Raw genomic sequence first — 24898 nt, forward strand, 5'->3', positions numbered from 1 at the left:
ATGAATATAAATTTAGAACTGGGAGGATAATGCTCCATCAAAACCATGCTGTAGCCTGAAAATAATGGGAACTATAAACCTCCAACAAAATCAGATCCACAGATTTTTTGTGGCTGTATCTTCGGTCAGGTCATTCACTGTGTCTTCCATTCATAACTAATTACCATATCACTTTGCTCATTTTTCTTACTGGCTAATTTAATTGTTTTTTCTGGTTCAGGTCTGATCACCACAACCCCCAGAAAACTGGACCGTGAACAACAGACAGAGCATGTTTTAGAGGTAAGGACACAGTGTATGTATGCAGTGTTCACACTTCACAAGAACATGCTCAAAGTTCAGTTCACACAGATTAAAATGAGTTACTGAAGAGTTCACAGTCCCAAAAAATGAACTGGTTCACATTAATTTCTTTGTTTATTTCTTTGATTTTTTTTATTGAGTATCAGCTGCAAAGGCTGCAGATCTACAATATACTGTAGTGAGTTGAGTGGAACTTTAAACCCGCCTTGTGGTCTACCCTTTGTTAATGGTTTCTTGTGATCATTTCACTCACAGATATTTCCCAGCAGTGATCAGATGTCGATTCAGATTTGTTGCAGATGTGGTTGACATTTGAACCTGTTTTTTCAGACTCAGCAGGCACATTGCATAAAAATTTGAGAACGAAACTTATCCGTACCCACCATGTGCAATTTCAATGCAGTTTCTGCTAAAAATGTGAAATTCTCCTCAATTTTTAGGCAGTATGCTTTTTTTATGGCATTTTTTTTATAGTTCTCTTGTGGCAATATGTATTTCCCCTGTATTTTTTTTATAATTCTTGTATAAAATATACAGATATAGTCAACTTTTATTTTGTATTTTCTATTCTGTTGTTATTCTTACTGCTACTGCCTGCTGCCTGTAACACTCAAATTTCCCCAGCTGGGGATTAATAAGGTCTTGTCTTATCTTATCTTATCTTATCTTATCTTATCTTATCTTATCTTAAATAGTTGCAGATTAATTTGTGTTGGTTGACCAATGGATTTATTTGATAATCATTTCAATTCTGCATATTTGGTCTTATTTATAGATATGTGAGTTGTATCAACTGTAATCACTAAAGGTCATCTTACCCCTTCCAGGGTTTAGGAGAGCTAAAGAGCTACAGAGTAGTTTAATCGATTACAGCTGCATCACCTGCCGTGCCCGCTGCAACTTCTATTACTATTAGCTATACTATCATTATTATTAGATCACTAGTGCTGTACTGTGTTCATATACTATCTGCTATTAATATGTTAATACATCACATACATAAATATATCACATATGTATATACTATTTCATATGTACTTCATGTAGCTATAAATCTATTAGAGCTGTCAATACTGTGATTCCTGTCCATCCCTGAACCTCTCTCTCTCTCTCTCTGTCTTTCTCTATCATTTTAAGTTATTGCCTAAACGTGATCCTCATTAAGTCACAAAGTCAGGAAAAAGCATGTCATCATGTCAGACAAATCTGTCTTTTGGCCTCAGATGATCAAAAGTCAAGAGAAATTGCTGTGTTATAAGAATGGGCCTCTCAATCAGACCCTCGCATCCTCCAAGGGACAATCCCTCTTGGATTGCATCTACCAGTTCGGTAGATGTCTGGATGTCCGGTTTGGACAATATTTTCTGTGTATGTATTTATATTGAACCTCTCACTCTGTTCTGCCCCTGCAGGTGTTGGTGTCAGATGGGGGTCCTACTCCCAGGCAGAGTACGGTGTGGGTGATGGTTCAGGTCCTGGATGAAAACGACAACAAGCCCACATTTCCTGAGAAAGTCTATCAGATCAAACTTCCGGAGAGAGAGCGGAAAAAGAAGGGTGAGCCCATCTATCGAGTGTTCGCCTATGACCGTGATGAAGGGCCCAACAGCGACCTCTCCTACAGCATCGTGGATGGCAATGAGGATGGGAAGTTCTTTATCGACCCCAAGACTGCAGTTGTATCTTCACGCAAGGCCTTCACTGCAGGAAGCTACGACATCCTGACTGTATGTGAACTGAATGTCAATTATTAGTTATAAGTTTTCAAAGATTTTTTGTTGAATTCTCTTCGAAGGCTTAGTCAGTGGATGAATGTTTGAGTGTTTGAGACTGGCTCAGTGCCACAGCTTCAGATGTGTTTCCTCTACCAAGGACGTTATGTTTCCTGTTCTTCTGGTGGTGGGATAAAAACTTTTAAACTCTTTCTAAATTCACGCCAGTATCCTAAAAATTACATCCATATTGGACAATTCAGCTCACTTTCTGTGTGATTGACTCTTGTGAGCCTTTTCCCCAGTTTATAATGTAACTTCTGTGCTTTTCTCTTCAGATCAAAGTGATAGACAACGGCCGTCCTCAGAAGTCCTCCACAGCTCGCCTGCACATTGAGTGGATCCGTCGACCTCCTCCCTCCACTCTGCCACTCCTCTTCGATGAGCCAGTCTACAATTTCACCATCATGGAGAATGACAAGGTGGCTGAGATCGTGGGAGTGGTGTCCCTGCAGCAGAGCTCGGCCCCCTTGTGGTTTGACATCACAGGTAAAATCCCGCTGTAGGTGAGGACGATCCCTGTGAGCCAGTGGCGGGCTTTGTGTGGTTTGAGGTAGGGTGTGCCCAGGCTCGATGCATGGTTTGTGTTGGGCTGACAGTGTTAGTGTGTGTTGGTGTGCATCAGTGTAATAAGAGATGCAGCTCAGGTATTGCGGCCTCACTGCATGATCTGTTTTGTTCTGCCTATCCCAGTCACCATGGAGACAGTTTCTCCAGCCGTCAGGTCTGTATGCCCTGTAGGAGGTAAAGCAATAAAAAACGTTGACAGTCCATTAAGAACTGACATGGATTAAGCCAGGATAAAACTTAAACATATCTTCATGTTTGTTGTCCTGAGATTCTTTATTTAAGGGGACTTTTCCTTCCAGTGATTTAGTGTTATTTATAAGTATTATTCGTGACTTATTTAGTTCCTTTCATAATGTCTCTGCTTAGAGGAGGCACTGTCTCACTCTCAATAAAGAACATTCTGACAGATTTTTAAGCCAGTGTGACATTCCCCCATAAGTGGGAAATACCCAGTGTGGCACACTTAAATCCCTTTGATCTGTTGAAGTTCACTTTCAGCCGCTTGAAAGGCTTAACCAGATTATGTCTTGCCCAGTGCACTAAGCTCAGTTTTTACGCATTATGTGTGGTGATGATTCTAGTGTGGTAAAAGTGATTGAATCATTTTACTAATCAGTACTTTTGATTCTAATTCTATTAGTTTTCAGTGCAATACTTTATATACACTCACAATTCCTTGGCCACGATGCATGCACTGTGGCCAACAGTCAGCCCAAACTACATGGACAACAGTGACCAGGAAGGACTGTGGTTTCCACACTGCTCCATCCATCTTTCCTTTTGTTGTCACTGAGCAGTGACAGTCAGTGTGTATCCGGCTGGAGATACCTTCTGGCTCATGCTTCTGGCTCTCCATAGCTCTGTCCATCTCTCTCTCTCTCTCTCTCTCTGTCTTTCTTTCCCTCTCTCTCTCTCTCTCTCTCTCTCTCTCTCTCTCAATTCACATTCATTCTCACTTTTTCATTCATGATTTGTGAGTCTGTATACATCCTGTCTCTGGAATCACAGCTATCACAGTTATTAATAGCTATTTGTGTCTTTGGATATGTGGGGGGAAGATAATTCCAGAGGGTTGTGGCTGAAACTGAAAGGCCCAAGGGCTCGAAGGAGTCAGGACTCAAAGGCAGGAGACCAAACACAGTTCCAACAAAAAGCGAGCGCTATGGCTGATTTATTTACAAAAAGCAAGAAGGCAATACAGGCAAAACTCAGGGCTCAGAGGTTGTGTCAAAAGCAAGAACAAAAATCGCTATGGCTTTCAAAAAGAGAACTAAGGACGCTAAGGTAATCAAGGCAATAAACTTCTTAGGTATTTTAGCAGGACTGATAGCAAGACGAGATACAGGGAGCACATGACGTACAAGACAATCTGGCACAAGACAAAGGGAGACGCGGACTATATATACATGAGGTAACAATGAACAGGTGGAGACAATCAGGGCGGGGCAGACAATCAGACAAGCGGGAAGCACATCAGGAAGTCAGGGTCTGAAACGGGAGGAGAGTTAGGGTTTCACAATAAAACAGGAAGTGCCCGACAAGACTAAACACTGTGAACAGACACATCAGACACAGCGGGACATGACAGTACCCCCCCCTCTAGGGCCGACTCCTGACGGCCCAGGCTCGTTCTGTTGGCGTCATTCAAAGTCAGTAATAAGTGATTTGTCCATCACAAAACTTGCAGGCACCCATGACCTCTCCTCTGGTCCGTATCCCTCCCAATCCACCAAATACTGAAAGCCTCGGCCCCGACGTCGTGCCGCAAGGAGTCTTTTGACTGCATAGACGGGGCCTCCATCAACCATGCAAGGAGGAGGGGGCGGTTTGTGGTGGGGACCAGAGAACTCTCGTGGACCGGCTTCAGCTTGGACACATGAAAGGTCAGGTGCACTCTCAAGGACCTCGGAAGTTTCAGCCGGACAGACACAGGGTTAATAATTTTGGCGACTTCGTAAGGACCTACAAACCTAGGTGACAGCTTCCGAGAGTGAACATGGAGAGGGAGGTCTCGGGTCGACAGCCAGACCTTCTGGCCCGGCACATACTGCGGAGCATCACGGCGGTGGCGGTCAGCAGCCTTCTTCATCCGGTCCTGACTCCTGAGCAGAACCTTCCTGGCTGCTGCCCAGATGCGCCGACAGCGTCTCACGAGAGCGTGAGCAGATGGCACCGCGACGTCATGCTCGTTCACCTCGAATAGCCGGGGTTGGTAACCGTAGACACAGTGGAACGGTGACATGCCTGTAGCTGTGGTAGGAAGTGTGTTATGTGCATATTCAACCCATCTGAGATTATCACTCCAAGAGGTCTGATTCTGGGAAACCAGACATCGCAAGCATGTCTCTAACTCTTGGTTGAGTCTTTCAGTTTGCCCATTGGATTGGGGGTGATAGCCTGACGTCAGGCTCACTGTGGCCCCGAATGACTTACAGAACTCCCGCCAGAACATGGAAATGAATTGAGGGCCCCTATCAGAAACAATGTCTTTGGGTAAACCGTGGATCCTAAACACCTCCTTGAGGAGAACTTCAGCCGTTTCTTTGGCTGAGGGGAGTTTAGCCAGAGCAATGAAATGAGTCATTTTGGAGAAACGGTCTACCACTGTAAGTATGGCTGTGTTACCTCGGGAAGGGGGTAGTCCGGTCACAAAATCAATAGAAAGGTGGGTCCAGGGTCTGGGAGGAGTCCCATCGGATTCTGCTTGGGCGTCTTGTTTCTGCAACATACTTCACAAGCCTGAACATATTCAAGAACATCACTTCTCAATGTCGGCCACCAGAACCTTTGACGTAACACATATAAAGTGCGTTTGACCCCAGGGTGACAGGTAAGCAAAGATGTGTGTGCCCATTGAATTACTTGGGACCGCAGCTGAGCCGGTACGAACAACCGATCGCTGGGACACCCTGCCGGGGATTCTAATCCCTCATTGGCCTGTTGCACATCTTTTTCTATTTGCCACGAAACCCCACCTACCACACAGTTCAGTGGTAGGATGGTCTCAGGTTCCTTGGCGACCGGTTCCGGTTCGTACAATCGAGACAAAGCATCGGGTTTGACGTTTTGTGAACCCGGACTAAATGAAATACTAAACCGGAACCGGCTGAAAAAAGAGCCCAGCGTGCCTGTCTAGAATTCAGTCTTTTAGCCTTTTTGATGTATTCAAGATTCTTATGATCTGTGAGTACCACAAACGGATGCTCAGCCCCCTCCAGCCAATGTCTCCATTCCTCTAAGGCTGTTTTCACCGCTAGTAGCTCTCTGTTTCCCACATCATACCTTCTTTCCGTAGGTGACAACTTATAGGAAGGCACAGGGATGAATCCGGTTGTCCTGTGTGTTACGCTGGGATAGGACCGCCCCCACTCCCTCATTGGAGGCATCAACTTCGACTATGAACTGCCGCTGTGGATCGGGAACGGTGAGAACGGGTGCTGAGGTGAAGGCAGACTTGAGACGCTGAAAGGTGTCTCCAGCTTCAGAGGACCACTGAAAAACGGACTTAGCAGAAGTTAGTTGGTGGAGAGGTGAAGCAACCGTACTGAAGTTGCGGATGAATTTGCGGTAAAAGTTGGCAAAACCGAGAAACTGCTGCAGTTTCTTACGGTTGGATGGAACTGGCCAATTAGCTACCGCGCTCACCTTCTCTGGGTTCATCTGGATCTGGTTCTCAGAGATTACATAACCCAAAAACCCAACTTGGTTGCTGTGAAATTCACACTTCTCCGCTTTCACATACAAATGGTGTTCCAGTAGGCGGGACAACACCTGCCGTGTGTGGCGCTTATGTGAGTCTATGTCCGGGGAGAAGATCAATATGTCGTCTAAATTGACGAAAACAAAGTCATTCAGATAGTCTCTAAGCACATCATTCACATACCCCTGGAACACTGCAGGCACGTTGGTGAGTCCGAAGGGCATGACCAAGTACTCATAGTGGCCGCTAGGGGTATTGAACCCAGTTTTCCACTCATCTCCCTCACGGATGCGAATCAGGTGATAAGCGTTCCGGAGATCAAGCTTCGTGAACCAGCAAGCCTGTTGCAAAAGTTCAAATACAGTGTTCATTAAAGGCAGAGGGTAACAATTTTTTACTGTGATATCATTTAAAGCACTGTAATCAATGCAAGGTCGTAAGGACCCGTCTTTCTTCTCCACAAAGAAGAACCCCGCTCCAGCAGGGGACGAGGAAGGGCGGATGATGCCGGCTTTCAGTGACGTCTGAATGTAGTCGTCCATGGCCTTACGTTCCAGCCCAGAGAGGGAGTAGAGCCAGCCCTTGGGGATAGGAGCACCTGGAAGTACATCAATGAAGCAATCAGAAGCCCGATGAGGCGGCAGAGAGGTGGCTTTCTCTTTATTGAAAACTTCCTTGAGATCCCAGTAGCATTCTGGCACTTTAGCCAAATCGGGATAACGCTCCTCCGCTCCCTCTGCTGGTCGGACCGAACCGACAGTCAATTCACAGTTCTCCGTGATATGAGTTACTTGAAAGAGAAATCTGCCGTTTAAGGCACTGGCGTTGAGAGGTTTGGACAGTTTTATAACCCCAATCTGGTATTTTCTGGCTAATTTCCAGTCCATAAAGTTATCATCAGCCCCCAAATCTATGAGGGCTTCGAGCTCTATCAGCTGGTTATTGGCACGCAGAATTACTCTGGTCAATATGCGGGGAGGTTTAGACAAGTCATTAGTACGGCTCACCACCTCCCTCCTTTCAGCTGGTGAGCCCTGTCTTTTACCTGACAGTTTATCACTTGGTGGCCCTGCTCCCCGCAGTAGAAGCACGCCTTTTCTGTGACGCCTCTCATCTTTTCCTCCTGACTCAGTTTTGTCCTACCCACCTGCATGGGTTCTTCGGGACCAGGAGATGGCGGTATCGGATTAAGATTCCGATCCCGTGGAGGAGGGGCACGCTGTCCCCCCGCAATACCTGGACGGCCTCTCCAACTCTCCGTCATGGGGAACGCCTCCCTTTGGCGACTTCGCTCCTGCTCGCATAGCCGTGAATCTATGCCAACAGCGGTCAAGATGATGGATTCCAGGTCGGGCGGCAGCTCCAACGGGGCGAGTTGGCCTTTTATGGCGTCCGAGAGTCAGTGGGTGAAAGCGTCATTCAGAGCCGGGCCATTCCAGCCACTGTCGGCTGCAAGTCTGCGGAAGTCGATGGCATAGTCGACCACGCGGCGGCGTCCCTGCCGCAAGCACAGTAGCGCTCGAGATGCGTCCTTGGCTGGGGACTCATGGTCAAAAATAGTCGTTATTGTTTTAGAAAAAACCTTAGCATCATGACACAAGGCTGACCCTCTGGCCCACTCAGCAGTAGCCCAGGCTGCTGCTCTCCCTGTGAGGTGCGAGATTATGAATGCGACTTTAGCAGGTTCAGTTTGATACGCACCCAGATAATGTTTAAAGTGGAGGTCGCACTACACCAGAAAGACCCGGCAATCACCGGAGTCTCCGGAGAATTTATCGGGGGAGGCGAGGTGTGGGGCTCCCTGGATCGGACTGCTGATCGGCGGAGCACTGGCCGCCGGTTCGGCGTGGGGTCGCGGCAGAATGACTCTGAGGGGAATCGTCCAAACGGTTACTGATTTTCAGGAGTTGATCGGTGAGTAGATTTACCTGACTCATGACCGTGTGTCACATCAGGAAGTCAGGGTCTGAAACGAGAGGAGAGTTAGGGTTTCACAATAAAACAGGAAGTGCCCAACAAGACTAAACACTGTGAACAGACACATCAGACACGGCGGGACATGACAGAAACAACTAAGGCACGATCATCTTTTGATTTGCAGTTAGAGCAGGAAATGGATAAAAGGCCAGGATCAGAGGATTTGACCAGTTAAAAAGTGGATGAGAAGATCAGAAATGTAACTCATGCTGAGCCTTATGTGTAATCAATAGAATCTTGTCATTTATTGTTCTTGTTAATAGCCTGGCAGCTGCATTCAGAACTAACTGTAAGTGGTTTAGAGCAACGTGACTGAGTTGTAGAAGGAATGACAATAATCAATCCAAAAAAGTAAGATAATTCTTAGCTGAAGAAACAAGCCTAACATTTGGTCAAGTGTGGTGTGCTGATCAAAGATGATACCAAAATTCAGGTTACTGGGTTTAGCATACATCTGTGTATCATTGACATAACAGTGATATCATACATCTCAAAAGCAGCTGAATAAGTGACCAGAGGAAGCATGTACAATGAAAAAAGAACCGGTCCAGGGACTGACCCCTGAGGGACACCACAGAGCAGGGGAACTGAGGAGGACACCTGATTATTGATACAGATATTAAAATATCTATTCGTCAAATAGGACAAGAGGACCTCAGACCATCGAACTTAAGAAATTGAAAGACAAATTTTTCACAGTCAGTAGATTAGGTGGGAATGACAGGAGCTGGTTAATAGTGCTAAATAAGAACTTTAGGTTGTGTTTATAATAATCAGTCAAGCCAGAAAAGATGCCTGCTGGTATGTCCTTATTGTCTGGTTGATCTTAGGCAATAGCCTTTATATGGAGGTGATGAACTTTAAGTTTAGATCTTTTTCCATCTACGTTTACCCCTCCTCTATTCTTTTCTTTGTTGTCGGATGTCGTTGTTGATCCAAGGGGCTATATTAATAACTGGAACAGCCAAGGAAATGTATGAAGCGGAAGCATCAATGGTTGATGTGCACAAATGATTAAACCACCTAACTCGGTCATTAATATTAGTGAAGAGAGGAGGGTAATTGGCCAGATTAGAAACGTAGGTGGACAATGCGGCCAACTGCTCATCAGAGATGACTGTTAAAATTACATTGGTAAGGTTAGAGAAAGCAGCTGTTAAAAATATCATAGATAGATAGATATACTTTATTTATCCCAAGATGGGAAAATATGAAGCTGTACTAAACCAAAAAAACTAAAAGTGACTTTCAGTAGACTCCATCCCATGTACAAATAATTTGAGAGGTTTAGCTCATCTGAAGAAGTTGCTGTCTCTGTCCTATCTCATCACTCTGTCTGCTCATCTCCTTTGTTCATCACACCATCCTCCTGTCTGCCTCCCTCAGTCCTGTCTGTCCTTCCTGGCTCACCTTCTCTCTCCTCTCTCTCCACAATGCTTCATGCCTGGAAGGTCCCAGGTCTTTCCGTGAGATGTTCTATATTCTGCAGAGCGCTTGTGGCAGGAACTGTTCCTCAGAAGGTATCTCGCTTACAAGTTCCCCTACTGCTCTTTGCTGTCCCCCCTCTACTCCTTTCTTTTCCTTTTCCTCGTCCTTTTTGTTGACTCTCATCGTGCACCCCTGTGCTTATCATCAGTACTGCTGACCTATTCCTATGATTGGTTGATTGTAGGTGGTCGGCTGAAGCAAAAAAACACACAAAAGCTCAGCCTGAGTGGACGTATGTGTGTGTGTGTGTGTGTGTGTGTGTGTGTGTGTGTGTGTGTGCGTGTGTGTGTGTGTGTTTGCGTGTGTGTTAGTGTTTATCCTGTGTCAATGTGTGTGTGTATTTGTGTTTGTGTGTTTCACATGAATAGGCTACATTACAGCCAAGGTTAATTGAAGGGATGAGACTGTGGTTAAAAGGTATCACAACCTTTTTATCAGCTCCCATGGCAACAACCCCTGGGTTACCTCGTTGACAGCTCTGTCGAACAACTTGCTCCTAGCAGCACCTGTACACACAGTTCCAATGGAATTAACACATGCCTTCATGTCGCACTTTTTACAAATGCATGCAAATCCCCTACTATCTGCTGACCCACTAGCTAAACTAATGGCTGGACTCGACTGTTGTTGTTGAAGAAGCAAAATACCCTACATCCAGAAGGAATACCAACCACACAGCAGGCAGTGTCTAAATACCCAGTAACCAGGGCACAAAACTCATCCCACAACAACCAACACACATGCTTTAAAGAACCCAGCACTCAGTTTCTAGCACCCAATACCCAGCAGCCTGCATAATCATATGTGGGGAGGGGGGGCAGAGTCAAAGGGAGGAGAAAAAAGAAACCGAAAATAAATTATGAAAAGTAAAAAAAAATAGATCAATAGAAGACAACAAGGAGAGTGGTTTATTTTCTAGATTGACAAATTAAATGAGATTGTGGAGTAACCCTTAATTCCATTCCAAGTGTCCATCTGTTTAAATCACACGAGCTCTGAGATGTGTGTGGAGATTACAGAATACATACATAGAACATATGCATGTTCACACGTCATCTTCGAAACACACACCAGTGTTCCATTTATAGCTGAAGCTGCTTGTGCTCCACCCAGCAGGCTGAGCCAGAATAACACACAGACAGTCGTGATCAGACCGGATCGCAGACCAGCCTCAGTCTGGTCCACAGTACCTATACACACCAACACTCAACTGTTCAGATATCACCCACACAGATGTCTGCACACACTAAAACAAACATGTGCACATCTTTAATCTTTATATACAGTAGTCAGTGAAAATAGTGTTCATTAAAACTGTATATTGGGACATTGTGTTAAGAATATACAACATCTAGCCCTGTGCCTGTCAAACATCAACGTCATAGACCACCCAATAATATAAATTTGTCTGCAGAAATGTAATCACAGTATTGACAGCTCTAATAGATTTATAGCTATATGAAGCACATATGCCATAGTATATACATATGTGATATATTTATGTATGTGATGTATTCACATATTGATAGTAGATGGTATATGAACATAATATAGCACTATTGATCTATTAATTATGGTAGTACAGCTAATAGTTTCAAATCAGTCTTACCTTATATTATGGACCTTAGAGGTTTGCGTTGACTCCCATGGGCTTTCCTCCCAATTTTGAAATGTTGAAAGATTTGTAACTGTAACTCAAGGCAAATGCTGGAACCTAGCTAAAGTCAGTGATCATCCCTAGACACTTGACAAAATCAAATTCAGGCAAGACATTCAACAGATGTGAGGGTAAGAAATAATATTGCCCACTGTAGCGATGTCTGAAATTGTATTGCAAGATTCTTCCAGACAGGAATATAAGATATTATTATATATATATAATAATAATATATTGTAATACTTACACATGTGATTTTTGTATTCTCTATTTTTACAAGCCAGGTCACTGCATGATTGAAGTAGAGTACCTTAGAATTTATTCATTGTCCATTAGGTACTCATGTACTCTCTTTCACCATCGCGCAATTCATTGCATAGTTTACTTTATCATCCACAGGTATTGCTTGTTTTTTCCACTTTGACCATTACAGTGTGATTATCAGTCATTTCATTTATCCTATCTTCATTCATTATTGGTTAATAAATTCTCATTAAGAGCAGGTTATATGTAAAGTAGGTTATTGTAAAGTATACTCCTTTGGAGTACTGACAGAGATCAGTTTAATGGTTTAATTCTAATTCTTAGAATAAAAATATGAATCATCCTATAATAAAATAAACTCTAAGAATTGCAAATCTGTTATTGATCTTTCAACTTTTTTTAACACAACTTTTATTATTATAACATTTCTGCTTGAAGCTAAAGGTTTTGACCATGATTCAACCTGCCAAATGTAGTGTCTTTGTCTGGGTAACACAAACTGACAAAATATAACTTAAAGATTCAATTGTTTGTTTGTTTTTACTTTATTTACTTGCAAATGTTGAAAGCTGAACCCACAGTAATTCAATTGTTGTATTGATTGATTGAAGGACTTTCATGTAATAATCGGATTTAATACAGTATTCAGATCCACTAAAATGCTATTGAACCCCAAACCTTAGTATGAATGCTCATCTCATTATAGTAGTGCAACGTTAAGACAAAACATCACTCATTGTGAGACTGCTGTTCTGCTGACAAGTGGGGAGAGGCTTGTGTAGATCTAAATCTTAGGAGCCCCTGTTTATTACAGCATTAGAAATGTCTTGAATGTGTGACGATGCAACTTCAAGTCTATGATTTCAGTCCAATTGATTATTCTTTTTGTCTAGACCCTGAATAGACGAGTGCAGACTGACTACCCAATGGATCTGGGAACTGAAGTATTCACTCATTTGACACTTCAGCTGTTAGTAATGGCAATCTAAGGAACCAAAGGGGGGCTGTGTTTTCACAGCTGATTTACGGCAATTACTATGATTGACGGGATGAGCCAAAATATTGCTGAACTGAGAGGAGGCTGGGATAGAGGCTAGTTTGTGGGCTTCTTCAAATGTGCTCCACACACAGGACATAAATGCACATGTTGCTGGGCACACACACACACACGCATGCACACACACACAGTAAGCTTTGGCTGAGAGGTGATGGGCTGAGACCTTAGCTGATGCTGTGCTGAAGGGAGCATTTCTGCTTTTGTAGTCTGTGATGGTCTGGATCAACTACCACAATGCTTGATGCCAATTTACAGCCTTGCTCTGCAAGCGTTGCATGCTTCCTTGTCACATGATGGAAAGGCAGCTCTAGAAAAAATCTCTTAAGTCTTCATCATCCAGGCTTTCTAATTGGGGAATTATTTTATTGTCTTTGTAATCAACACATCATCAACACATTTCCTTGTGTACGATGTCACAGATTATGTATATTTTTTAACATTGAGGCAGTTCCTGGGTGACAGCATCTCTGAACATGTGCCAGTCTGCACTCAATAATCCTGTAGAGCGGCTGTAGCTTCATCTGTCTACATTGTAGCTGTTTTTTTCTGATGGTTTGATCATTTTAATCAGCTTGGAGTGAGTGGGCAGGAGAAGCACGGAGAGACGGTCTGGTTGACCAAACTGCTTCCCTTGGTGGGGATGTGGACATGTTGGTGGAATTTAGGTAAAATACATGTGAGGTCTGTTTGATTATAATAACTAGCTAAAATAATTGGTTGTTTTGTCATGTGACTGCTGATGACCTCATACAGCTCCTATAGTGTATTTTTTGAATTTGTATCTGGAGGAAATGTAAACAGCAGCAACAAAAAACACTAGTGAGTTATCTGGCAGATAATATGGTCGAGATTTGGCAAACATTGCCCATCAACTTTGTCTACACAGGCACCAAGCATCATTGATGTGTTCCACCTCCTTCAGTCTTACTGAAGTCCTATGTTCTGTTGCTGCAGAACACCATCCCCCCGATGTTGTGATGGAGCAAGGTCTCTGTATAGATGTGAGCACAACAGTCTCTGATTTACCATAGCTGAGTTAACCTTATTTAGAGTCTTATTTCATCCTCTTTATTTTCCTGTGATCAGACATTGGCCATAAGAAGGCTGGGTAGTGGAACAGCCTTAGGTCCAAGCTGGGTTAATTTAGCTCCTACCCCAGCTTTCCTCCCCCTCTTGGTCCGGCTGGTCTGGCTTGATGGTCAGAGAAGATGTTTTGGGCGGTGATTGTCTAAAGGTCCACTGCACTTAATCCAATCCCTGCGCTTCCTTTTCCAATGAGTGTATTTCTGTCGTAAGTAATTTGTGCTTCAGTAATAAAAGCAAAAAATAACAAATTAAAACTGAAGTGTAGCCATTTTATGAGAGCTACTGTCACACACACACAAACACACACACAGTTTGTGTTGTTCTTGCTGCTTGCATGGCCAGTGCTTGCACTTCATTGTATTCCTGTGATTTTTGCAGGACTGTGCGGAACTGACCTATGTGTGTGTGTGTGTGTGTGTGTGTGTGTGTGTGTGTGTGTGTGTGTCTGTGTGTCTGTGTGTGTGTGTGCGTGTGTTTGTGTGTGTGCTTGTGCATGTGTATGTGTGCTTGTGCGTGTGTGTGTGTGTTGGGGGGGTGGCATCCCTCCCTCCCTCATCTACACCATCAGACACTCAAAGAGTGTGTGTGCAGCAGTGGTCTCCAGTCATGTGGTCTTAAGTCAGTCTGATCACTGTAGTCACTCAGTTCCCAAGCTAAGAATATATATGTTTTACGCAAAGCAGCAAATATACTACTGGGTATGACATATTTAAATAAATGTCCGGACATTTCTGCACATGGTTGCACATGACTGAAAATCATTGGTCCATAAATACAACTGTCTTGTTTGTGTGCGTGTATATTCACATATTCATCATAACTGGTGTATTTTCAGAGTATGTCTGTAAGATTGACACTGTGTCCTCCTCCTGTCTGACCTTCCTCCCATGGAGCAGGTGGGAACAGCGACAGTGTGTTTGACATAGAGAAAGCTGTGGGCACCATCATTATTGCCAAGCCTCTGGATGCTGAACAGCGCTCCTTCTACAACCTGACGGTGCAGGCCACAGACGGCACCAACACTGCATACACACAGGTACTGCTTAACTTTTATTTCCCCAACCTTTCATTGTTTGGTGGTATACAATTATCCCTTGTATAACCATTTTTGGAACAACTCCAAATACTAATGCACCAGATGCCACAGAGGAAGAACATGTGTCCATGGTGAAAAAAGGTGTTAATCATAATAATTAATTATTTGAGCACTTTTGTCTTTTTTATTTTTATTTATTTATTTAGGACAGTGCACATTGATGAACATTGCTGTAAATGTGCCAGTTTATAGCTGATTAGCTAATTTGCAACTGTAGTCCTTGGGCAGAATGTTAGTTGCCTAATAAAACAACATGGAAGTACACATGTCGCAGGCCCTGGTGTTCATACCCCTGACAGTCCTGTTTTTTATAAATTCGTTCAGAGGTGGAGGGGCAAGACTGTGAAGACTTTTGTATATAGCACAGGCAAATTTATAGACCTTGAAACTATGAAAACTTAGAAAACTATACTTTTTAAGGATATTACAGATGTGATATGAGTAAGGTTTTTTTCCAGTGTCTTTAAAGTTTTTTCATAAAGGGTTTCTATTGGTTTGAATGCTGTTGAACATGCCAGTGCCCAGCTGTGTGAGAAGATCATGCAATGTAAAAACATCAGAGCAGCAGTATTAGTTAATGAGTTCCTTATTTGTCTGAAGTTTGCCAGGTTGTGTTTAACCGCATTAGATACCTTTTTAATGTGTTTCCTGAATGAGAGTGTCGAGTCCAGGATGACTCCAAGATATTTGAACTCATGTACCAATGAGAGCTCCTCTCCTCCCAGAAACACACCAGATTGAACAATTTTTTGATGGCTGTTTTGCAAAAAAGCATACAGACACTTTTTTTGACGTTTAGGCAAAGACAGGATTTAGTGAGCCAGTTTTGAACTTTACCCATTGCTAATGTGAGACTCTGAGCAGCCTATGTTGTATTTTTTGCGGTGGCAAAAATAACCGCATCATCCGCATAAAGCTGGGCATGGACACCTTCACAGACATCAAAGAAATCATTTATGTACAAGGAAAACAATAAAGGGCCGATCCTTGATGATCGTTGGGGGACCCCCACTGGGCAATCCAGGCATGGGGACCTGACACCATCGACCACCACACACTGCTTTCTATGTGCAAGATAGGATCCGAACCAATCAAGGGCCTGTGTAGAGAAATTGAATTTAGATAGCTTGGTTAGCAGTATCTGGTGATCGACAGTGTCAAATGCCCTTTTGAGGTCCAAAAAAACAGCTCCCACACAGCTGTTCCTATCTAGAAGGCACTTAGTTCTTTCCATAAACATAGTCATGGCTGATTCTGTGGAATGATGTGCCCGGAATCCAAACTGCATCGGGTGTAGTGTTGTAGAACTCATATCAAGATGTTCTATTAACTGTGTGGCTACCCATTTTTCTATTATTTTAGAGATGACCGGAAGAATACTAATTGGTCTGTAGTTGTTTAATTCAGATTTACTCCCTGATTTAAAGATTGGAGTTATCACGCTCACCTTCCAGTTGTTCGGGAAAACGGAGTGCTTAATAGATATATTTATCAACTGTGTAATTGGAACGAACCAGGGACTCCTTGTGATATATTAGAAAATTTATGTCAAGTCCATGAACATCCTTGGCATTAGACTTGTTAAGAGCGCAAAGTCAGCAAGGCAACAAGGCACTCCTTCACAAATTATCCTTCTGAATGATTTTTCAGCTTCTTAGGTAGTAGCTTACTCACCACATAACTTGCCTGCATACAACTGACTCTAACAGAATGTGGTGTTGTGGAAGTTGCTTGTTGGGCATCCAAACTCCACCATTGACCCTTAGCTTTATCCAAGTGCATCTGTCCTTGCAGCTCATCCAGTTGGGCATGTTTTAGAGCTCCAATGACGCTCAATATTAGTCTTTTTCATCACTGCTACCACATCCCCACAAACCAACTTATGCCAGGATCAGACTACACAAATCTGGCCCGATTTTGAGACAATTTTGTTGTGGCCGACAAATTACCACCATTGTATCTGATCATTAATGACAATTGGGCGTCTATACTCATGTACAGTGACATGCTAAACAACCTGTCGTGCAGCATCTGGGACAGCCCACAACACCCCGACGAAAAGTCATGTCAGAAGTTTCTTGTCTTGACAGGCCTGGAGTGACATCTCAGGTGCTCTCTCCAAAGAGCAATCAGGACAAACATGGCAAAAAGGAGGAGGAGGAGGAGGGATGCTGAGTTTGCTGCTGTCACTTGGGACAACAAAAGAGAGGAAAAGTTTGTTGAGCTGTGGCAGCAGTACCATTGCCTAGTTGATGATTCCTCGAGGGAGTACCATGAGTACCAAGTCAAAAAAGACTAATGTTGGCGAGAAATAGCGGAGGCACTTAGCTGGCTACGCTGTCATAACATTATCCCCAGTCCTAATTGCGAGAACATGTTTGTCCTTACTCTAGTAGCACATGGTTAGCTAGCCACTAATTCCAGATCTAACGTTGAAGTAGCCTGTTTGATGCGGCCAACGCAGCCAAGTCTGGTCCTTGTGGAATAAATAACTATGGAAATAGAATTACTATATGTGACTCGTTGTACTTGACGTAATTGTGATTGATATGACAGCCCCACAATCGAGGCTTTGTTTCAGCTGTGTTTGTTTTTAAAGTGCTCTATAAATAAAGTTTACTTGAATTGAGTTGAGGCAAAATAATGTTGTATAGGCGATAGCAGCAAACAATAAACATCAAATAATAATGTTAGGCCAAGATGTGATTTTTATATAATTTTATCTGAGTGTCTGTCCAGAAATATTCTGACCCTCCGACAAATATAGTTGGTGACCCCTGCAGTAGATGTATAGAAAAATGACTGAATGGGCCCAAGTTTACACCACCTCTTGCATTTGCTTTTAATGTTATAGTGCATCCAAAGCTAGATCTGTGCATCCATTTACTTTTGTCTAATCTATTTTCCCTTTGCTGCATCATACTGCTACGGCCCAGGTTCCCCACAGGGTTTGATAAAATTAAATCTACGTCTTTTTCTTTTTTTTCAGTACGCAGGAACACCAGAATCACACACGCCATGTAGCCATGATTGACAGTTGCTTCACCTGCCTCACCAATGAAATCTGAAATCTGTCATATGTGTAGTCTTGTCACCTGACCAAGATATGGCAAGAGTTTATGGAACTGTGATCGTTAGATCTGACCATCATAAAGAAAAAAAAATTGTTACAGTCTGATCCCGGCATTTGGCCCACTGGTATGCTTTTTACTTAAAAAGAAAAAAAAGACATTGTCCATTTCTCTTGGAAATATGACACTGCATCAATTTTTGTTTTGTAGACAGCCGCCATGGTGCATTGATGTGATATCAGCCACTCCATGTGTGCTGCATTCAGGGCCTGCTCAGAACTACATCTTAATCCCTTATAATGTGTTATTTTCTTTATTGCTGAAGAAATGTAATTTCTTTTTGTATTTATGAATTGCTGCATGGGCATGTGATCAGGGTTTTAGGAGAATCATCCACTGAACACCTTGAATATGAAAAGTAGAATCCTGGTTGATTCACATGACATTCTGGCTCATTTTTATTGTGGTTCAGGGGGTAGAGTGGATCATCCATTAATCCCAGTGTTGGTAATTCCAAAGTGTCTTTGATTAAGACACTGAACCCCAAGTTCCTCACACACACACAGTGTTACATTGTAGGCATATATTGTATGCACATGCAGTCTTTTATAGTCTTTGACTGATAGTCAGCTCTATGCTAAACATTTAGCATACAGTACATGTTGTGTAACAGCAGTCTCCATTCTAGCACTATTATGAAATATTGTGTGCTCTCTTTTAGTATTGTATGTGACACACAAACACACACTCACACACACAGCACGTGATATTTTTATAGAGCATGAAGAATTGTTCTGACATGAGGAATGAGTGAAATCCCTGTGATTCTGCCACACGGACAGACACACACACACATACACACACACAAACACACACTGTTAATCTTGACATTTTCAAGCACAGCCAATTTCCTGTGAACTGTGTATCAAGTAGTGTGAAATAATAGCAATAGTAAAAAGGGGCATATGCATTACATTTGTATTGCATTTAAAATCATCCAGAGAAAGTTTCACATACAGTAGTCATTTAGACAGGTTGTAACCAATCCCCAGGCTAGTCAAACGTGAGTAGTAGTTAGTGGGTTACGAAATAGCTATGGAGCCTACACTATGGCTTACATGTACAGTGGCTACCACGAGGAGACCACGCGAACAGTGATTGGTCAACTTGGGCTGCTTGTGTCTCCTACACTTTATTTTGGGTTTTCCTTTCTTTTGTCACCCTTCTCTATCTCCCTTGCTTGCAACGGCCTGCGAATCACTCTGCCCAGCCCTATCTCCTCTTTCTCCTGGCATGTCAATTTCTGTCACCATCCAGACTGTACCAGCTCCTGACCTCTTTTCCTTTTGCTCAGCTCCTAAGTGTAGCAGCAGCTTGTACCCTGCTCCCCATTGCTTCCAGCCCTGGCCCCTTACCTGAATCAGTTTGGCATTCTACCACCCTTGCCCTGAAACTCACTAGAGTGGGCAGACACAAACACTAGTAAGCCACATTTTCACATTGAGTAGGTAAACTGGTACGCTCAGTGATTTATCAGAAATGTCTGATGAAGACATTTTGTATCACTTCTGTTTTTTTTAAATATAACAGACGAGCTTTTTAAAGTAGTATAGGGACAGTGAGGTGCATTTTAAAGAGACAGCACCAGAAATATTTAATTCTTGAGTTATTTATGTTGGCCTGCTATATATTTATTGACACCCATGACAACAACAGTGGGGCAAGTAAAACCTTTATTTCAGTAATCAGTGGCTAGATCTGTGCATCCATTTACTTTTGTCTAATCTATTTTCCCTTTGCTGCATCATACTGCTACGGCCCAGGTTCCCCACAGGGTTTGATAAAATTAAATCTACTCTTACGTCTCTCATTTCCTGCCTTTCTGTCTGTTCTGTCTGCTTCCCTACCTGTCTGTCTCTGCCTCTCCTTCTGTATTTTCCTGACTCATGCTGGGTTTCATTACCAGTCACCTATGACTCAGGAACTTTCCATGAGTCATGACATACGCAAACCACAAACACCCTGCTTGACTTCTCTGCGGTCTGTGCAATGACACTCATTATTTTCAGCATACGCTCTGTTACATTATTCCAACGACCCAAAAGATGGCCAAGTACAGTGGCGAGAGTCGTGTAGTTAAGACTTTTCGTATTTCTTAGCACCACTACATTATTTGTCAAAGTTCATCAAAGTCTACATCTACGTGAAAGCGCCACAGAGATTTACTTTGCCTCTGGAAGCGAATACTGATTGCAGAATTGAAATACATTGATTTTGATCTGAAATTTTACTATCATGAACTTTTTAAAGAGGATAAATTACCGTGCACAGCAACCCTTTATATCCCTGTGGAGGTAATACCTGAGCCCTCAAGGGGCTGATACAACAAGGAACTGGTCACACTGGGTTGTGACAGCAGTGACAGACCAAACAAAAGCTTCAACCTGTCATTTCCTGTGATTGTACTGAAATATCTGAATCTGTTTTTGGTGGAATTATCGTGGCTAAGAGATTCATAAAGAGGAATCCCCCTGAACCTGTCTGTCCACTATTGTATTTCTGAAAAGTTCTCAGCCATGAGAAATAACTGACTCCCCAACCCTGTCTCCTACAAATTAAGTTAATATACAACTAATCTGCATTAGCAAATATGTTTTGTAGGAAATGTAATGCTGCCTGCATTGTTTTCAATTTGAGGAGGAAGCATTTTGAGTGAAAATGTCCACCGACAACATAAAATGTGTATTCTGAAAATAAGTTTCAGCTAATCAAAAGTCAGATAATATAAATCAGTAAACTATGACTTCTTTCATTCCTCTCCTTCCTTTCTCTTTGTCAATGTTCCAGGTTTACATCACTGTTATGGACAACAATGACAATGCTCCCATCTTCTCCCAGCCAACCTATGATGTCACTATTTCTGAAGACACACCACCTGACACTGAGGTGGTCCAGGTTCTGGCGTCAGATCGTGATGAACATCACCGGCTGACCTACTCGCTGCAGAGTTCCATAGACCCCAATAGCATGCGTCTGTTCCGTATCCACCCAACCCTGGGCACCATCTACACTGCTCAGAGGCTGGACCATGAGGCCTGTGCCCAGCACATCCTCACTGTTATTGTAAGTCTATGCCACTCTGTCTGCCAGTGATATTTAGATTAATTATATTTATGATATTAAGCATTTTGTTTTTATGTGCCTTTTACTTCGGACAATGATGTCACTGGGAACCTATGCACCTATGCACTTTACTCCTCAAAACGAAACTCTCATGGTCTCCCTACCTGTGGGCTAGCTCTCCACCCACAGTCAACTTGGATTGCAAATTATTTGTATATTATGGTATGTGTTCCACAATGTGTTTTTTTTTTCTTTCCACTGTTAGTACTTGTTTTATATTGCTACTGCTTCTTTTTTCTTTTTGTGAAATGTTGTACTGTCTTAATTTGTTTTTTATGTATATGGGACTGTGGATGGAAATTAGCATCAAGCTACAATCTGGCATCTTTACATGTTTTAACATGTTCATCAATATGCACTGTCCCATTCAAATAAACAAATAAAATAAAATAAAAAAAATGTGAATTCTCAGTTACATGATCATCAAGATTTGATGTTTATAGTGATCCTGAAGGATGACCTTTGTTGTTTGTTTTTTTGTTTGTGTTGTCCACAGGTGAAGGACCAAGAGTTCCCATACAGAAAGAACCTGGCTCGTGTGCTAATAGAAGTGGAAGATATAAATGACCATGTACCCATCTTTACCAATGCACTGTATGAAGGCTCCGTCTATGAGTCAGCAGCAGTTGGATCAGCTGTGGTTCAGGTCACTGCCCTAGACAAAGACAAAGGCGAGAATGCAGAGCTACACTACTCCATCGAAGCAGGTAGGCACCTCTGACAACTATTGCTTTTATATGTTGAAATGTCTATTTACTGTCTATAATTGCCCTTAAAAACAACCATACTGATAATTTTGTTTAATCTTTCTTTTTGATTTCTTACAGGAAACACTGGAGTTGCATTCCATATCGAACCAGTTTTGGGTATCATCAGTGTTGCACATGACCTGGACTTGTCGAGCATAGGCCATTATGTTCTCACTGTCAGAGCTACTGACAATGGCTCCCCTCCCCTGTCCACCACCACTTTAGTGCGTATTGCTGTCACCCTCTCTGATAACACCGGCCCAAAGTTCCCTCAGCCTGAGTACCAGGCTGAGATCACAGAGAATGCAGTGGTAGGGACATCTGTCACCACAGTCAGTGCAGTCAGCCAGTCCACACTCACATATGACATCAAGCTGGGCAACACCAATCATGTTTTTCAAATAAATCAGTACAGTGGAGTGATTACTACTCAAAAATCTCTAGATTATGAGACTACAGCATCTTACAGCCTTATAGTCCAGGCTATCAACATGGCTGGCATGGCCTCCAATGCTACTCTCTTAATCCAAGTAGTGGATGAGAATGATAACCCACCAGTTTTCCAGCAACTTCACTATCATGGTAGCATCAGTGAGGCAGCACCAGTCAACAGCGTGGTATTAAACTCAGATGAATCACCTCTAGTAATCAAGGCCACTGATGCTGACCGCAACCAAAATGCTCTTTTGGTCTACCAGATTGTTGAGGACACTGCAAAAATGTTCTTCACAGTGGACTCAGGAACTGGCTCCATCAGAACCATTGCTAATCTAGACCATGAAACACTGGCCATCTTCCACTTCCATGTTCATGTTAGGGACAATGGCAGGCCACAGTTGACAGCAGACAGTCCAACCGAAGTTACAATACAAGTGATTGACACAAATGATTCACCGCCTCGCTTCACTCAGAATTCCTATGAAACAGTCCTGCTACTCCCCACATATGTGGGAGTAGAAGCATTGCAGGTTTCAGCCATAGACCCTGACAAGGATGTCTCTACAGAGCTCACCTACTCTCTCACCGATGGAGTACTGGAGCACTTTGCCATCAAACCTTCCAGTGGAGTCATCATAGTCAAACACAATTACTTCTCCAAAGAACGTTTCCGCTTCAGTGTCAAAGTTTCAGATGGGAAATTCTCCAGCACGGCTATGGTGACCATTCTTGTCAGAGATGCTCTTGACTCTGGTCTCAGCTTCAGCCATAGTCTTTACTCTTCATCTATTCAAGAGAATGTGTCAAATATCACCAAAGTGGCTGTGGTCAATGCTGTTGGAAACCGTCTCAATGAACCATTGAAGTACAACTTGTTGAATGCTGGGACATGCTTCAGAATCCGTCCAACATCTGGTGTGATCCAAACAACAGGTATACCCTTTGACCGTGAAGAGCAAGAGTTTTATGAACTGGTTGTTGAGGCGAGAAGGGAGCATGACCATCTACATGTGGCCAGAGTTATGGTTCAAGTCCAGGTTGAGGATGTAAATGATAATGTCCCTGTGTTTGTTGGACTTCCTTACTATGCAGCTGTTCAAGTAGAAGCTGAGCCAGGATCACCCATTTTCAGGGTCATGGCAGTAGATGGTGACAAAGGGATTAATGGAGAAGTGTCTTACTATCTCAAGGATGACCATGGTCACTTCGATATCAACCAGCAGACAGGTAGTCTCAGCCTCAAGAGGGCTTTTGAGTCTGACTTGTCCAATATGGAATACCAGATGGTGATATATGCCAGAGATGGTGGTTATCCACCTCTCTCATCTACTATAGAGTTTCCCATCACTGTAGTCAACAAAGCCATGCCTGTCTTTGACAAATCATTTTATTCTGTCTCTGTGAATGAGGATGTGGCTGTACACACCCCAATTCTTGGTATTAATGCCACTAGTCCTGAAGGTCAAAACATCATCTACACCATTGTAGATGGAGACCCATCTCTTCAGTTTGACATTGGTTTTGATACTGGAGTCATAAGTGTCATCCACTCTTTGGACTTTGAAGCAGCACCAACTTACCACCTGACTGTTAGAGCAACAGACTCTCTGACTGGTGCCCATGCTGAGGTTGATGTAGATCTGGTTGTCCAGGATGTAAATGACAACCCACCTATCTTCCAGAAAATGTCCTACAGGGTAGTTTTGTCTGAAACAGCTATGATTGGAACTCCAGCACTTCAAGTTATTGCCACTGACAAAGACTCTGAGAAGAACAATGTTGTCCGATACCAAATCTTCTCAGATGCGCATAACAGCACAGACTACTTTCACATTGATAGTAGCAGTGGTTTAATCCTCACAGCACGTATGCTAGACCATGAACTAGTCCAGAAATATGACTTCATTGTCAAGGCTACTGATAATGGCTTCCCACCATTAAGTAGTGAAGTATCAGTCATAGTTGTGGTGAATGACATGAATGACAACCCTCCAGTTTTCAACCAGTTGCTCTATGAGGCATATGTGAATGAGTTAGCACCTAGGGGTCACTTTGTAACCTGTGTCCAGGCCTCAGATGCTGACAGCTCTGATTTTGAGAAATTGGAATACGGCGTTTTGTCAGGAAATGAAAGAATGAACTTTGTGATGGACAAAAAGACAGGAATCATCACATTGTCCAGCCACCGCAAACAAAGGATGGACCCTGCCTATAGCCTCAATGTTTCAGTTTCTGATGGGGTGTTCACCAGCACTGCACAGGTTCATGTTCAGGTTTTGGGAGCCAACTTGTACAGTCCAGTGTTTGGACAGAATATGTATGAGGCAGAGTTGAGAGAGAATGTTGCCGTGGGAACCAAAGTTATACAGGTAAGCGCTATAGAAATTCACTGTATTTTTCCTTTGTCAATCTTTTTAGAAGAAACATTGATAACATAATATTACAAATATAAAATGCTCCTGTCTCCACTAAGACTTTTTTTTTTTT

General features: G+C 42.9%; 1 protein-coding gene across 2 annotated transcripts in view; it reads left to right on the top strand.

Moving 5' to 3' along the window:
- The window catches only part of fat3a (FAT atypical cadherin 3a), a 113630-nt gene that overhangs the window by 34465 nt on the left and 54267 nt on the right, over positions 1–24898 (top strand). Inside the window, exons 3-10 of one of the 2 annotated variants that reach the window (XM_041940276.1) lie at positions 221–282; positions 1716–2030; positions 2354–2564; positions 9774–9842; positions 14771–14910; positions 20889–21164; positions 21721–21931; positions 22052–24780. In XM_041940276.1, the coding sequence (XP_041796210.1) occupies positions 221–282; positions 1716–2030; positions 2354–2564; positions 9774–9842; positions 14771–14910; positions 20889–21164; positions 21721–21931; positions 22052–24780 (4013 nt within the window). The remainder of the gene's footprint in view (positions 1–220; positions 283–1715; positions 2031–2353; positions 2565–9773; positions 9843–14770; positions 14911–20888; positions 21165–21720; positions 21932–22051; positions 24781–24898) is intronic. The other variant, XM_041940277.1, reaches the window with a different exon arrangement.

Source organism: Chelmon rostratus, chromosome 7, assembly GCF_017976325.1.
Source record: "Chelmon rostratus isolate fCheRos1 chromosome 7, fCheRos1.pri, whole genome shotgun sequence".
NCBI lineage: Eukaryota > Metazoa > Chordata > Actinopteri > Chaetodontiformes > Chaetodontidae > Chelmon > Chelmon rostratus.